The following is a 14,946-nucleotide window of genomic DNA, read 5'->3' as shown; positions in this document are numbered from 1 at the left end:
CAACCCCTAAAGGATGACCACGGTTTACCACGAGTTAAATATTTTGTTTAGATAATTACATCAATACTGTACTGAAGCTGTATCAGGAGTGAAAGCTCGGGCTCTCTCATCGATTTCTACTGTAAGGTCTATAGTCACCTTCCTTTGAACTGGATCAACACCAACTTCTTGGATAAAGTAATGGCCATACCCTTAACAGCTAGCAAATGACTAAATGCAAGAATGCCATTGACCTAAGACACCTCGCTTCTACAACACCAGCCATCATCCAAAACACAGCAAAACCAGTATCTCTCATCTCCTCTGTAAGGAATACATATTACATACCTCGTTGGCACCTTTCACCCAACAATCACTGTGGAAATGAACAGCGTGTGAATTACATACACAAACTTGCTCCAGTACGAAAACTATCATCAACCATGCACATACCCATCTTACACCACCCTACCCTGACACTGATATGGAAAATCATTAAACCTATACCCTTGAAGAAATTTATCCTTATTTTTTCCCATCTAACTTTCAAATAGCTCACCAAAATCAACAGCATAAGCAAGTATTCTGCAGATTAAGAGTTCAATATGTTTAGCAACCCAATCTTCCTTTCACCTTATTTCCTGCTGGTCTCACTATATCGCACAAACACAACTTATCTTGAAACTTCGTAACTTTCCTAGGTTAAAGACTGATTATTGAAATTTGGAGTTTTCTGCTTCTTTGTCAGAACTCGTGAAAAGCTTATAAACTCACCGCTTGCCCACTTTTACTTTTTCAGCACCTGACATGGAATATATTAACTCTCCTTACAAATCTCACAACTGAGATTAAATGCAGTAATATCCATGTTCTAAAACTCCCCTGAAGTCAGTTATCCAACGGAAGAACACAAACAGAACTAGCAGGATCTCATAGAAGATCGCTAGTATATCATCTGTAATAACACTCCTACCAAATTTAAATTGTTGTCCCAGCTTGCCAATTAAAAGAAAAAAAAACAACTAAATTAAGGTATCTGAAGTATGACTTCGAGCTATGGAATGGCAGGTGTTGGACTACGTATTATTTATGAATGTTAAAAACATTAGTTTCCTCACAATGTTTCTACTAGATCAAATCTAGTATGTCTTTTAACCAGTCAGTCCATCCATTTGCAAATAAATCTTTAGAGGAAAGAAACATATGCAAATAATTTGGAATTACAGTACAAACAGTAATTTACACTAAAATATGAAAATACTTAAACGCAGATTTTTCTGTGTCCAATTTACAGCAATGACGTGATAAGATGCAATATGCCAAATGTCAGCTTTTTGATGTATAAAAATATAAAAGTTTTCTGTATCTAAAAATGGATCTGAAACTTTTCTGTAGGGTACAACTGAAAACAAGGGTTCCACTCTTTTTATGATCATTATAATGAAATATCATCTGACGAGTATCTGAAAATATTATTTCAAACTGATTTACAGAACTTGTAATGTAAAGTTCTGTAACATGATTATCTTCCTGCATATAATACTGTAAAACAAAATTGTGATTTCTTGCTTGCTACCTTCTAAAACTACAATTCAGCATACGTATTTGTCAAAACCCCCGTAGTAACATAAAATATTGTGCAGAATAACAGTTTTGTGCCAATCTGCAATAGTTACTTTTTAGTTTGCAGAGCTATGTGAGTGTGAACTGACAACTTCACATTTTCAGATAAATTCTGTCAAATACAGCTTATGTTTCCTCGTAATTTAATTTGGGTTCCCTATTAGATTCTAGAAAACTTTTCAAAATAGTTTGGGGATTGTCAATGTGTAAATGTAAAACTTCTCAAACTCTTAGGAAGCAAAGGTTTTAGCATGTGAAATCAAAATGTCATTTTACACATATTTTGATAAAGATATTTGAGGTACAGGACCACAATGTAATTTGGGCATGCAAAATAAATCTATTCTAATAGCCACACTCCAAAAAAAGGTAGTTCTATGAATGACAGCATGTTATGAGAGCCTTTGAGTACCCATTTCAAGGTAACTATAAATAATTAATATGTTAATATATGATAATTTTGAAGAACAACCACACACACAGTTAATCAGAATATGAGGAAGAGTCAGTTCTGTTTATGTTGGGTTTCAAGATCTCTAATGGTTGGTTTCTGATCTCTAACATTTTTAAGTTGTATTAATGCACTCAAATAAACGATGAGATTAAGTTTCTCAGTCCTAATTTTAATACAGGCTAACGGTGCATTCATTTTCAAATATAGGTAGGTGTTTGCAGGTATTTTTACTGAGAAACTCATATTCTACTATGATGTATTTTTGTCATATGACTGGATGGACAGATACCATGCAAACGATTCAGGCATGAACCACCAAATCAGCAAGCACAGGCCCATTCCATTACAGTGCCTCCGATTTTGTCATGATACTGGAGAAATTTTGAGAGTGTCTCAAAACAAATAATCCCTGCAGAAACCAAAGAAGAAATGTTGTATTTTAGCCACAGCATGAAGGCTTCATAACCTCCTAAAACACGTGCTTCATTTTAGCCATAAATTTTGTGTTTTGTTCCAGTCACTTCTGTATCAGATTCTGTAACACACATTTTGAATACAGATCATGAAATGATTTTCCAATTTTAAAATCTACAAAAAAATACTCTGCCTTCCTGATTCTCTTTCTGCTCTAGAGACCACCATTTCAGTGTCATTTCATGGGCTTTCCCATAGAAACAGGTAAGATCAGGGTAATTTTCCTTAGTGTTTTCTTTTTGATGACTTCATCTAATAATTAGTTTTAATCCAACCTCAATTTACACTTAATTTTACATCCCATTGCTCTGAATCAGTTCTGACTCTGACATTACCTGTCAAAAACATTAAAAGTTTTTCCTCACTGCTTCCCAATGCTTTTCCTTGCTGACTGGACCACTGTCTTGGTTTCATCTGGCTCTCCAAGTTAATTCATAATCCAGCGTCTTTTCCACGCACAAATAAATTCTGTGGTTTTGTGGTTTTTTCTCCAGATACCTCAACCCTTTAAAAATGAGTCTTACAGTTAGTATTTTGAAGGTCTGTAGATCCAAGAGAGAAATGTTACAAGTGATGCAGCAATTCACAGTTCTTCAATCTCTTTCCAAATCCAAATCATTATCTTAGCTTGCCTTCTATGCCAAAAAGCACACAGTTCCACACGCTACCTTTTGTGGACCCTTCCATTGCATTCAATGTGCTTTTCTGTTTCACGTGTCATTTCACGTTAGCATTTCAGAGCTAAGGCTACGCAAGAGCTATCTACGCTCCATAAGCTTTGGCATGATGCAGGTTTTTCTCAGCTAAGTCCTTTTTCAGAGATTTTACTTTAGTTTTGACACTGATCTCTTTGCTGGGGCAAATAACATACCTTTCAGATGCTTCGTCTTCATTTCTGTGCTCTGCCTGAAAGCATATTACTGGTATGTTTCCCTCCTACTTGGACTGCAGTAAATTCAGTAATACAGTTTCATTGCTGGCCTCTGCTTGAGTTACTTCAAAATTACTAAAAATATGATGTGCTTCTTAAATGGGTCTTGTCAGAAATAAAACTGCTTGCTGTCTTCCTTTGCCAGACACTCATTATTACAGATATATAGGAAAGTGGTGTTTAAGCCTTTTCCAGCTGTCCTCCACATTTTCAGAGCTTCAGCTTTCGGAGGACTTTTAACTGTTACATCTTTCCACTCACGTGGAGTGTTTTGTGGGGTTTTTTTGGTTCATTTTACTTCTGTTCTTCAGAAAGGAGTCAGACAGGAGTTTCATTTCATTTCTAAAGGAACAGGATGGAATTTATAAAAACAAGACCATCATCACAACTATCACTACGGAAAGCTTCCCTAAAGCCCAATTCCTCCCACCGCAGCTGTACTTCGTCCGAACCGGGACGGTTCCAAACACATCCCGTTACCCCGGGCAAGGCGAGCGCTGCTGGTGCAAACTCAGGCACGAAGCAGCAGAAACGGCTCCGGCTGAAGAGGCAGAATGACGAACAACGACATGGGAACGGCACAGGAAGGCAGCGGGGGAAGACGGAGGGGAAAAAAAAAAAAAAAAGGCAGCTCAGCAGAGTGGTGTGAAATTCTCCTGGTTTATTAAGGCAAGGAAAATAATTTTAAACCTAGACAGAATAACGAGCGAGAAAAGAAACCGCTGTCACCTGAGGAGCACGGGGCGGTTGGAAGGAGGGAGACACAGAGGGGCTCACGGCCGGCCCCAGCAGCCCCACAGCAGGCCGCTGTGCTGCTAGGGCAGCCCGTGCTGCCGCAACGCCGCTGCCAGCCGTTACACCTCCCCGCGCAACGGCGCCGCGAACGCCACCCGCGCCGTGCCCCGCGGTCTCCCGCCCCGCAGCAGGGCCCACCCGCCGGGCCTGCGGACCCCCCGCCCCGGCCCGGACTCACCCCACAGCGCCGCCGCGGCGCCGGAGGCCTCCCCCAGGGGGCGCCGCAGCGCCAGCGGCCCGTCGGCGCGCAAGGCCTGCAGCACGGCGGCGGGGCGCGCCGCCACCAGCCGGTCCCACAGCCCGCGCGTGTAGAACTCCACCGTGTGGGCGCGGCACAGCGGCAGCGCGCGCGCCAGGAACCGCGCCACCCGCCGCAGCCTCCCCGCCGCCGCCGCCGGCGACAGCTGGGGCGGCAGCGCGCCGGGCGGTCGCGACATGGCACGGCGTAAGGCTGGGGCCTGCCCTCGGCTCGTCGGGGCTGCTCGGTCGGGCCGCCGCCGTCGGCTACAGAGACGGGTGAATCGAATGCCGAGTGGTGGTGGCGGCGCAGCTCCGTGACGTCGTCTCGCTGCGCGACGCCGGGAGAGCGATGGCGGCGGCGCGGCGCGGCGGGCCGGGACCGGCGGCGGAAAATGCGGGCGCCGCGGCTCACGGTCCCCGCCGAAAGCGGCTGTGGAGGCCTGTCTTGCTGCGTGACGTCATAGGCAGCGTCCAGGAGGGTGAGTCGGGGGGGGAGGCAGCCGCGACTGGCCCCCGGCGGGTCGTCGTGGTGGGAGAGACGGGGCCGAGGGAGGCCCAGCCCGGTTCGGTCCGGCCCCGCTGGTCGTGGCCCTTGGCCTCCCGCCGTGCGTCCGAGCTGGCTGGGCCCTGGCGGCCCGGCTGGGGCCAGACCGGCCTGTCTTAGTGAGGGGCTGCGCGCCGCGGAGCCCCGTCCCCGCCCGCTGCCCGAGGGGTGGTTGAGCGGACGTTACGCGAGAGGGCTGGAGAGGTGCGGCTGGGGGCCGGCGGCTGCCAGGCTGGTTGGGGACGGCCTGTGTCCAGCCGCAGCTCCCGCACCTCGGGCCTGCAGAGCCAGCTCTGGGGCCGGCCAGTGATGGTTCTCTGTTAAGGACTCAGTTTAGTTTTCTGTGAAGCCGTGCATTTAAAATAGAAGCGTATTTGGAAACTGCTTGAGACTATTGACCAATAGTTATACAAACGTAAAAATAAATTGATAGAAAAAAAAAGCATCGGCTTTTGGAGCGCTCTTCTGAAATTTCAACTTTGGAGGAAGAATCAAAGGAAAAGTTGGGACTAATACGCGTTTACTGCCTTTAGAAACTATTTTGTTAGTGAATGTTATCAAAGTCAGTAGCTCTTAAGACTAATGCAGTAAAAAAGTAACATATTAGGAAAACAACATGTTCACCTTTAGATTGATAAATTGTTATATAATGATTTAGACGGAAACAACCATTATTTGATGTTTCCTTTAAGGCTAAATCATTCTATAGTGTAGCATACTTTTGAAATCGTAGACAAGCTCTTCCTGGACAGGTGTAGAAAGAAGGTAATAGCAATAAAAATACTATTTGTGTGAAAATATATACCGGAAAATTAATATAGCATAATACAGTGGTATTGGACTCTCTTTTTCCTGTGGTATTGCAGCTGCAGGCTACTTAAGCAGCCAGTATTACTGTTATCAGTGACTTCCTGAGACTTTAGGAAGAAATCTTTAGGAATTTATTTTGGAATCGATTTTGATGTTGCTTCTGAAGCTGTCAAAAGTGGGAGAGAAGTGACATGTTAATATGTCTTTTCACTGGATTAAAAAAGCATTGACAAAGGTGTGTAATGTTGAGTGAGCATTAAGTACTATGATGCAATGGCATGTTCTCTTTAGGGTTTAGGTGATAATTTTCAGTAAATCTGTACAAGCCGTAATGCACCAGTAGGGAATAGATTTATAACTGTTTTTTCCTTGAATTTTTGACTGATCCTTATTAAATTTAGCACAAATAGTGTTTTGGGGGTTTTTTCCATTTTGGAAAGGAAATGGATTTAAATGGTCCTGGCAACAATTAAATGGTATGGTACTACTTCAGTGCAGGTATATTTAACCGTTTTTCTTATGTTTTCAGGACGAGGGTTTGCATTTCAGAGAAAACAAAAGATCGAAAGACAATACAGGAAATTATTGAAAAAGGGAAGAAAGTTCCATTCACAACAGGATGATCAGTTTACTGATACTTATCCTGAGCACTTGAAACATCTTTACCTGGCTGAGGAAGAAATGCTTAAGAAACGACGCAGAGCTCCGGATGATTCAGTTTTATCAGAAGAAAAACCTAATAAAGCAGTAGAGTAAGTTTTTGAACTATGTCTCTAAAAACAAGTAGTTGTTTCCATCATTAAGGAAATACTTTAGATCTTACATTTTACGTGGACTTCAGTATGGTGATTTGCTTTACTAAAAATGCCATTAGGTCTTAAATATTTTTCCTAACTGCTAGAAAATTTAAACATACAGCTTTGTTGTGTTTGCATCAGAATCAGAAAGCAAAATTGATGATGTTTAGGGTTTGATTCCACAGAAATAGTGACAGTTACCATTGTGCTTTAAGGATAGGGTTCAGCCCAAGGGCAGTAAGTGTTTGGCCAATTTCTTACCATATCTACAAAGAGAAGAGCTTGCTTTACAGGTAGCGTGCTTTTGACTCTACAGAGTTTTCCTTTGAATTGACTCTCAGTATTTTTAAATTAATGTCACTTTTCAGAAACATTTTTTGCATTATCTTTCTGTTTCTAGTTTGATAAGTTGTCATCTTCACATTGCATTGTTTTTCTGCTAGAAAGAGTGTTACTGTGTGCGGTTATCTTGTTGCAGTATGGCTACTTTTGGGAGGATTTTAACTATGAACTTTAAAAAAAATGAAATGGAGGATATAGTAAAACCTTAAGGCAGTAAAGTGTTCTTGATCAAAGTAATAATTTTAATAGAGATATCATAACAGTTTGCCAGTGGTGTTTTGGTTTTTTGAGATTTTTTTGTTTTGTTTCGAATTTACTTGTCATAACTGGGAGAAGTCAAATCGAGTTTCTCACTTGTGGTCTAACAAATGTCAGACAACTTAAACCATTTTTGCCTTGTGTGACAGTAATTCCCCCTGAAATCTTGGTTAGGTATGTCAGTAAAATGAAAAACATAATCACTCAGGGCTAACACTGTCATGGCAGTGTTTTTAAACAGCATTCAAGTACCACAGTTGAGACAATGCCCTTTTGTCCTCAGTACAAGGAGTGTCACAAGTCTTGGAATTCCAGGGGGTATCTATATGTAAACTTTTGTGGGAAGAATGCTTGGGAGAGGGGAGAAGGCCAGTCAGATCTAAGCCCAGAAGAGAAAGGAAGTTTTGCCTGGAATAGGCAGCTAATTCATGGAGATGTCTGAAATAGGACTGATGTTTTTCATTGAACCAGAGGGTTTTTAAATTTTGTTTAGACTACGGCTGTTGTGATTGTAAAACAGAATGATTAATTCTGAAAAAATGTGACTGCTAATCTGTGAGGTGGTGTGATGTGTAGAGTCTATTAGATAGATTTCAGTGTTCTATGGAAATGTAAAATAAGATTTGGGTCTATTTTTAGCATATATTGCGGTTGAAGTAGTTCTGTACTTGAGACAATGAGGTGTCATTACACAGTATTGCCACAAGATGGAGATGAGAATAAAGCAAAGATTTTTAATTTTGTTTTTCTTCAGAAAAGAGTGGTATTTCTAAATGAAAGTATGAGCAAATACCTTCTCTTTCCTTTTTGATCATCTGTCTGAAATATCCTAGATGATGATGGCTATTTTTCAACTTTTTGAAGTGTAATAGAGTAATCAAAAATTTCTTTTGTGAAGAGTTGCTAAATATCTAGCAAGGCTTGTATTTTTCAATTGTGAAATGGCTTTGCTACTATGCTGTTTATGTAATGGCTTTTTTGCGAATCAGAAATAAAATTTAGAACTAAATAACATGAAAAATTCACTCAAAGTAGTGTGACAGTAAATGCTAGCCAAAAGGCACTGGTTTTCTTTTACTGTTTTCTGTGGTGAAAGATACCTGGGCAGTTTTTTATATCAAAATTTGGAAGGAACATCATTTCAGTTCTAATTTCAGAACATTAAGGACAATAATATGCCATCTCCTTCAAGAAGAAACTTTTAGAAAGGCATTGTTACTACTGTGCTTTTTCACCTTGCCATGTCAGCCTGAGTTCTCTGGCAGGCAGTCTGCTAACAGCTAGCTGTCCTCATATGTCTGCAGTTCCATCCATATGTTGGAATTAGAAAGAGATAATACAGCTCTAAGCTAGTGCATTCAGTTTTTCTAGCTCTGAAAAGCTCGTATGATAGGGGAAAAAACCTCTCTTTTAGGCACTCTTTAAACTTCATGAAACATCATTCATGTGAAGATCCAGCAGGTAAGGTATACGTGTTCCTAAACGTTGTGTGCAGTCTTCAGTATACTTGGTGGTTGGAGGAGTTTAGTGTGCTGTGTTTTCACGCTAGCTGCTCATTATGTTACATGTAATGGGGTTGGGTATCATGTAAAAGTGGTGCAAATAAGTATCCATTCAATGTAGAAGGATAAGGCTTCTGAAATCTGTGTTTCTAATTAACTTCCCCAAATATGCAAAAAACAGCGGAACACTGCAGTAGCTATGAGATCTATGGTTATGTCTGCTTGGTGGTAGTCCGTACCTGAAGTACATGTATTTTTTCTTATAGGTCAGTTATGACTGAAGGGAAGTTTAAGAAGAAAACATCCAATCAGAAGGCAAAAGAAGAGTATGAGAAAATAAAGGCTGAGCGTGCTAGAAAGAAAGAGGTAAATCTTAAACAGACATCTTTCTTGATTGTAGACAAAGACTAGATTAATACCATTTCTACCCGTCAGTCTTCCATCTGGACCCAGATAGGACCATAGGAAAGGAACACAGGTATTGGTCATTTTCAGCTTGACAGTAACATTCACGCACACAGGTGTTCAAAGTTATCATTCTCTTTGTTCTTACTATTTTTGTCCTGCAGTTGCCGTTAGTGGGATTTTATGTCAATTGCTACATCAATAAAAAAATTAGAACTTGATCTGTGTATCCCAGTGGATTATATTCCAGGGGACATAATAACAGTACCATCATCTTGTGATGAAAAAGGAAATACCATCCTATTTCTTATGGTGTTATCATAATGCAGTCTTCATTTTACCTTTTTATGTGCTTTGACCAACAGTGAAACAATTAAATGTAATAGTATCCACAGCCAAAATTTTTAGCAATTTTTTCTCTCGTTCTAATTCAATAAGACTTATTCTTACAGGGTGTATCTTAATATTATCGTTGTTGAATAACTCAGTTGAGTTAATTCCAGACATCCTCATTTAATTAGTTTTGTTCTCTCCCAGTACATTGTTTGTTGCACTGTAAAATGGGACACATGGTAACATTGTAAAAGTTGTGTAACTTGCTGCACACAAACTAAATTTCAGTAACTGCTGTCTAAATATTACATAAGTATGTAGCTGGATAAAACATAATATTTCTGCAGTTTAGCTGTATTGAAAACTAGAGTGATTCTGGGTGAGTTACACGGTTGTTCAGCTGAGAGCTTCTTTTTTGAATAATAGATACAGATCATGCTAAAAAAAAAAAGAATGCTATGACCAGCTTATTTAGAGGTAATAGGAACAAGCAAAAACCCCGCAAGACTGCAAGGAATTTTCTTTGAGCAGCACATAAGAGTTGCTTGAGGGGAACTATTAGCATTTTTGGTCTTATTCAAGATACTTAGGCAAAACAAACAGTAGCTAAGTGCCACAATAACAGTAATCATTTATGTGCAACGCTGGTATGATGATCACATACTTTACCCTTGCGTATGTTAGCAAACACTGGATTTGCTGTTATTTATTTTGTGAGAAGAAATAAAGTTAAAGGCACAGTTTTGGCCTCCACACTATATTAAAAAAGCTAGGATTTAGCAGAGATCAGAAAAAATACAAATGTAAGTAACGACTACCTAAGTAAGATGAATGTTCTTGCTTTGTGTAAGCATTTGGTTGGTAGCTTAGATGAATGTTGTTTACAACAGTATGCCGAACAGCAGTAGATTATTAGAGAGGAAGTGAATTACAGGTAAGTTAGCTGATGCTACTCTGTTTGGGGTTTTTTGTTTTTTTGTTTTTTTGTTTGGTTTTTTTTTTAAAAAGTGGGGGAATGAATTATATTAATCATTGTTATGGTAAAATACATGAAGCATTCTGAATGAAGAGGTGTTATATTAGCAGGTTGGTTTGCTCCTCCCCTTCCCCCCAAGAAGCCTCTTAGATTTCTATGTAGAAGTTTTTTTGGGGTCATTTCTGGTTAATTTTATGTTGTACATCACAGAGCATTTTTACTAATTTTTATACATCACAGAAGCTAGCTATGTCATGGAAAAAACATAATTGATACATTATCATCTATTTGACCATTCTGCAGAAACATCTGCCTTTGTAGTCAGCATGGCACTGCATTTCAAAGAATAAGCTTTATGAGAAGAAATCATCCAAACAAACTGAAGCAATCCTTCAGTCTGATTCATGATGTCTTGCATATTTAGGTAGGATATGATAGAAGTGAACCAAACTAGTTAGCTTGCTTGTTGTGGATGTTTGCCCAAATTACTTAATAAAATTACAACATTAGAAAAGGGGATGTAAGCTGTTTGATAAAAACTGAACACAATATCGTGATGATTATCCATATAGCATAAGTGCCTCCATTTGTGTTTTGTTTGTGTGTGTGCTATCCCCTCAACATGGAAAGGTTGTGCAGTTGAAAATTTGGTTACGGTTTGTTTTTTTCCCTCTTAGTAAAGACAGCTGTCTGTGTTGCTTTGAGGAGGACAAGTCACTAACAGTTTGGTCCTGATGAAGTTGCCCTAGGTAACACTGCTTGTGATGCTGTCCTAGTATCACAAACCCGCCCAACTTCCAGCACCAGATATGTCCCATATCCTATCCGCCAGTCCCATGCAGATGTGGCCAGTATCCTAGCACATCTGGATTGGCAAGATATTTACATGGGGGCCATTGTATCAAACTCTGTCTTTCTTGTACTCAAGAGGAGAAAGTGGGAAATTTTTGCCACTTTGTCATTTAAGAAAAAAAGTCAAGGAGCTTGTTTCACAGAAAGGAAGCAGTATGTATTTTAGCAGCAAACCTTATTGTAGGATGTTCTACTGAAGAAAACATGGCTTTTCTCTTGAAGCTTTAGGCAATATAATAAGTTTTGATTGCAGTATGTGCTGAAAGAGAGTCCTGATTAAGCTTTTAAGAGTAATGGTGTTTGTAGTGTCAGTACAATATCTAATTGGCAGTGTCTTTACAAAAAGAAGTTTTATTGCTTGTAGACAGCTTCATAGTTATAGAAGGTATGTAATTGTTTCATAATCACATCTATTTGTTTAATTTCAGGAAGCAGAAAAAAGAAAACAACAAAGAGAAGCAGCTCAAAGGTTGTACAAGCAAAAGAAAATGGAAGCTTATAAAATATTGAGTAAGAAGACAAAAAGAGGACAGCCAAATCTAAACTTACAAATGGAGTTTCTTCTTCAGAAAATAGAGCAAAATACATAAACCTCTGCGTACCTCTTAATTACTGGTTTTGAGTTACCTGTGGACATTTTATTAAATTACTTTTAATAAATAATGGGGTTTTGCTTCTGTGTGACTTTTGTCATTGGCTTGATTTATCTCATCAGTCCAATACTGGAGGATATTAATCCTGAAAATACGTATTTTATGCTGAGAGTGAGAGACATCTGGTACCTTGAAAATAAACGTATTTCTAAACTTAAATTCTGTTAGCTATGTAATATCCTGAATTCCAGATCATTAGAGCCTAGTACCATCTGAACATGAATCTACATTGTATAAAGCATTTGTTTTCTAGCTCTAGCACTTCCTGCAATTGTGACTACTAAAATTATGCTTACTTGAATAAAATGATACATGCAACATAATTGCTATCTTATGAGCTGCCAAGGCTAGGAGCGTGTTTTTGTGCTGCTGGGTAGGGTTTGGCACATGAAAACAAAGAACATAAACTATACTTGGATGACTTATTTATCATTCTCTACAAGGAATAAAACTTATCAAAGGTCCAAAAATGGTTTGAATGTAAAGATCGTGTAGACCTAACATACACTTTGTGCTTGGTGATTTATAATTTGGTGATTTGTTTTGTTCATAAACAAAGTATGACTTTCTAGCTTTGATGGATCAGGTAGATGGGTTGATATTTTGGTATGCTGAGTATATAGAGTTTCTAATTTTTGTTCTTCAGAACATCTTTAGAAAACAAATTCTTTTAAATCATGATTTGGAGATGCAATTAGTGATCTTTGGCCTAATAAAATGAAAGCATGCTTAGTAAGACTAATAAGTTTGCAATAAAGCAAGTTAACTATTTTCCTTAAGTTTATACAGGAGAATACTGTTATACTTTTGCTTTTATCTTGGTCTACTTTGGCAGCCAAGAAATAAATATTGAGGTTTTTTTCTACGGATAATAAAGACTATGCAGACTTTAGAGTAAGGAATGCCTTGAAATAAATTTCTCAGGACATGCTCTATAAGATTTGCAATACATTTACAGTATTATAGTATTAAATACACTTATATATATTAAATACTGTATTATAGTATTAAATATTTACAATATTAAATTATCTTGTTCAGAAATTGATGTCAACTTCAAAAAATTCCTTATTTAAAATGGGAAAAATAAATAGTTTTGAATTGTATGACAAGCGCTGTTAAATGGGGAATAGTTTAGGAGTTTGAATTGGCTAAAATGTTTCTTGTGTCAGTATTCTGAGGCTTTTTCACCTCATCTTGTTAAATTTTTTGCAAGGCTTTGACTCCTTGTGCTGTAATGTCATTTAGGAAAAACTCAACACAAGTTTTAGGTAGTGCACCAACAGAAAATGCAGGAGATTTTCTTGGAATGGGTATGTGCATTCTAGGAGAGAAAGGGAGTGTAAATTTGACAGGCTTATTCTGTTTTAAACTTTTTCCTTTTTTTTTTTTTTTAAAATAATTGCTGTAATTGCCAGTTTTGAGTGGCTCTGCACTGAAACATTAAAGAGCAAAAATCTGCAAAGTACCCAGGAAGTGGGAAGGCAAGTTTTGGCATACACAGTCTACTTCCATTCTTGTCAGTCTTGCCTGTCAGCTTTTATTTTAAAAGATGAAAACTGTAATATTTGCAACTATTAGGGGTTTTTTTTATCAGTAGTGCAGAAGACTGAAAACGTTAGCTTTGTGTAACTTGTGAATAACGTGAAACATCTTCCATGGGAACTCATGGTTGAAGTGCTTGCATTTTTCATTTGCGAGTGTCTGTTACCCTAGATGATCTTTTATCATTCTTTGTCTAAGGAAATGTTAAACACAAGTATTCTGAATGGTCATCTTAAAAAGACCTCAGTTTGCCCTCAGTTCACTTATATACCTACTGGGCTGATGTTTACCATGATGTCAGCTGTCTGGAAAGATTTCAGAAAACCGTAAGTCTTAGACCAGTAATTCCAATGGTCAGTGGCCATTCTAGATTACTGGTATTGCTACAGATACTGGTATACAGTCTAAATACCAGTACATTTTTAGATAAGGTGCTTAAAGTGTTTGGATAGTTTGATGCATTTGAAATCCAGATTTTCTTCTCTTGTGTTGAGTGAAAACTTTACTATCAAAATACTCCATTTGCTTGATTCTTCCTGGAGAACAGGGTAGGTAATATGAGCTAGTAAGTTAATTACTTTTTTTTAGGACTTGTGATATAATTTTCTTACATAAGTTGTTTTGCAAATGGACTCTAAATATACATATACATCATGTAACCAGTTAATATTCTTAGTTCACTCAAGTAATTTAATGGCTTCATATCATTCCTCCTTAGCAACAAGAAGTCTCGTTGATTAGTGGAAAAGAACAGAATTCTGCTCTGAAAAAAAAAATCTTACTTTTTTACTGGTGTTATTCTCTGGTTTTGTTTAAGAATTAGAATTTTGAGAGAAATTCAGGATTCATAGTATCTGTTCCACAATATTGGTTATTAAAATTTAATCTTACCTCATTCTGACTCTAATTGTTGCCCTTCTGTTTAGTCTTTTTATTCCATGATCTTGGTGATAGTTAATACGAAACAGAGCAGGTTTATCTGATTTTCCTGAAGAGGCAAATGCCTCCCTCTGCCCGCAGTGCTTCAGATAACCTGATCGGGCAGAGCACTTAACCAACAACCAGCGCAGTATCTGACCTTGGCCCTAGCACTGCTGGTCTCAAGGAGGAGAGGGAGTTTCTGTCATTTCTCCCCATCACTACCTCCTCCGTAGCTTTATTTGATTTGGAGATAAAGAGGGGCTATGACTAAGCCCAACTTCTCATGGACTCTCATATGAGAAACTTTTTTTTTTTCCCCCACCAGAATTTAATTCTTGATATAACAATTCCAAAAAGGAAGTAGTTAAAATTCCGTATTTCCTCACGGTGTCCTTTGCTGATGACCATGAAGTAGCAGCCCAGGACAGCAGTCATGAGAATCTCGCACAGCCTGGTGTCTCAGCTGCTTCCTCAGCCCGTGCTCCTGCCCTGCGAAGCCTCTTCGACTAACT

At 38.9% G+C, this 14,946-nt stretch overlaps 2 protein-coding genes across 9 annotated transcripts in view; one reads left to right on the top strand and one right to left on the bottom strand.

Moving 5' to 3' along the window:
- The window catches only part of METTL25 (methyltransferase like 25), a 63,035-nt gene extending 58,237 nt beyond the window's left edge, over nucleotides 1-4,798 (bottom strand). For 3 of the 8 annotated variants that reach the window (XM_054824045.1, XM_054824096.1, XM_054824117.1), the window contains exon 1: nucleotides 4,435-4,798. In XM_054824045.1, the coding sequence (XP_054680020.1) occupies nucleotides 4,435-4,693 (259 nt within the window). In that variant the 5' untranslated portion in view covers nucleotides 4,694-4,798. The other 5 variants (XM_054824064.1, XM_054824075.1, XM_054824107.1 and 2 more) reach the window with 5 other exon arrangements.
- Nucleotides 4,799-4,838: 40 nt separating this feature from the next.
- On the top strand, nucleotides 4,839-14,396 carry CCDC59 (coiled-coil domain containing 59). The gene is made up of 4 exons (XM_054824130.1): nucleotides 4,839-4,975; nucleotides 6,380-6,602; nucleotides 9,016-9,115; nucleotides 11,744-14,396. The coding sequence occupies exons 1-4, from the start codon at nucleotides 4,846-4,848 to the stop codon at nucleotides 11,903-11,905; spliced, it is 615 nt and encodes a 204-aa protein (XP_054680105.1). The 5' UTR covers nucleotides 4,839-4,845; the 3' UTR covers nucleotides 11,906-14,396.
- The last annotated feature ends 550 nt before the right edge of the window (nucleotides 14,397-14,946 follow it).

This window comes from Grus americana, chromosome 1, assembly GCF_028858705.1.
Source record: "Grus americana isolate bGruAme1 chromosome 1, bGruAme1.mat, whole genome shotgun sequence".
NCBI classification, from domain to species: Eukaryota; Metazoa; Chordata; class Aves; order Gruiformes; family Gruidae; genus Grus; species Grus americana.
Note: the sequence above shows the minus strand (reverse complement) of the source record. Positions and strands in the feature narration are given on the sequence as shown.

Bases quoted from the DNA above. Each gene is read 5' to 3' on its own strand.
- CCDC59 (XM_054824130.1), top strand. From the start codon at position 4,846: ATGGCGGCGGCGCGGCGCGGCGGGCCGGGACCGGCGGCGGAAAATGCG. The intron at 4,976-6,379 runs GTGAGTCGGGGG...TTATGTTTTCAG, and splicing joins CATAGGCAGCGTCCAGGAGG to GACGAGGGTTTGCATTTCAG. The intron at 9,116-11,743 runs GTAAATCTTAAA...GTTTAATTTCAG, and splicing joins AGCGTGCTAGAAAGAAAGAG to GAAGCAGAAAAAAGAAAACA.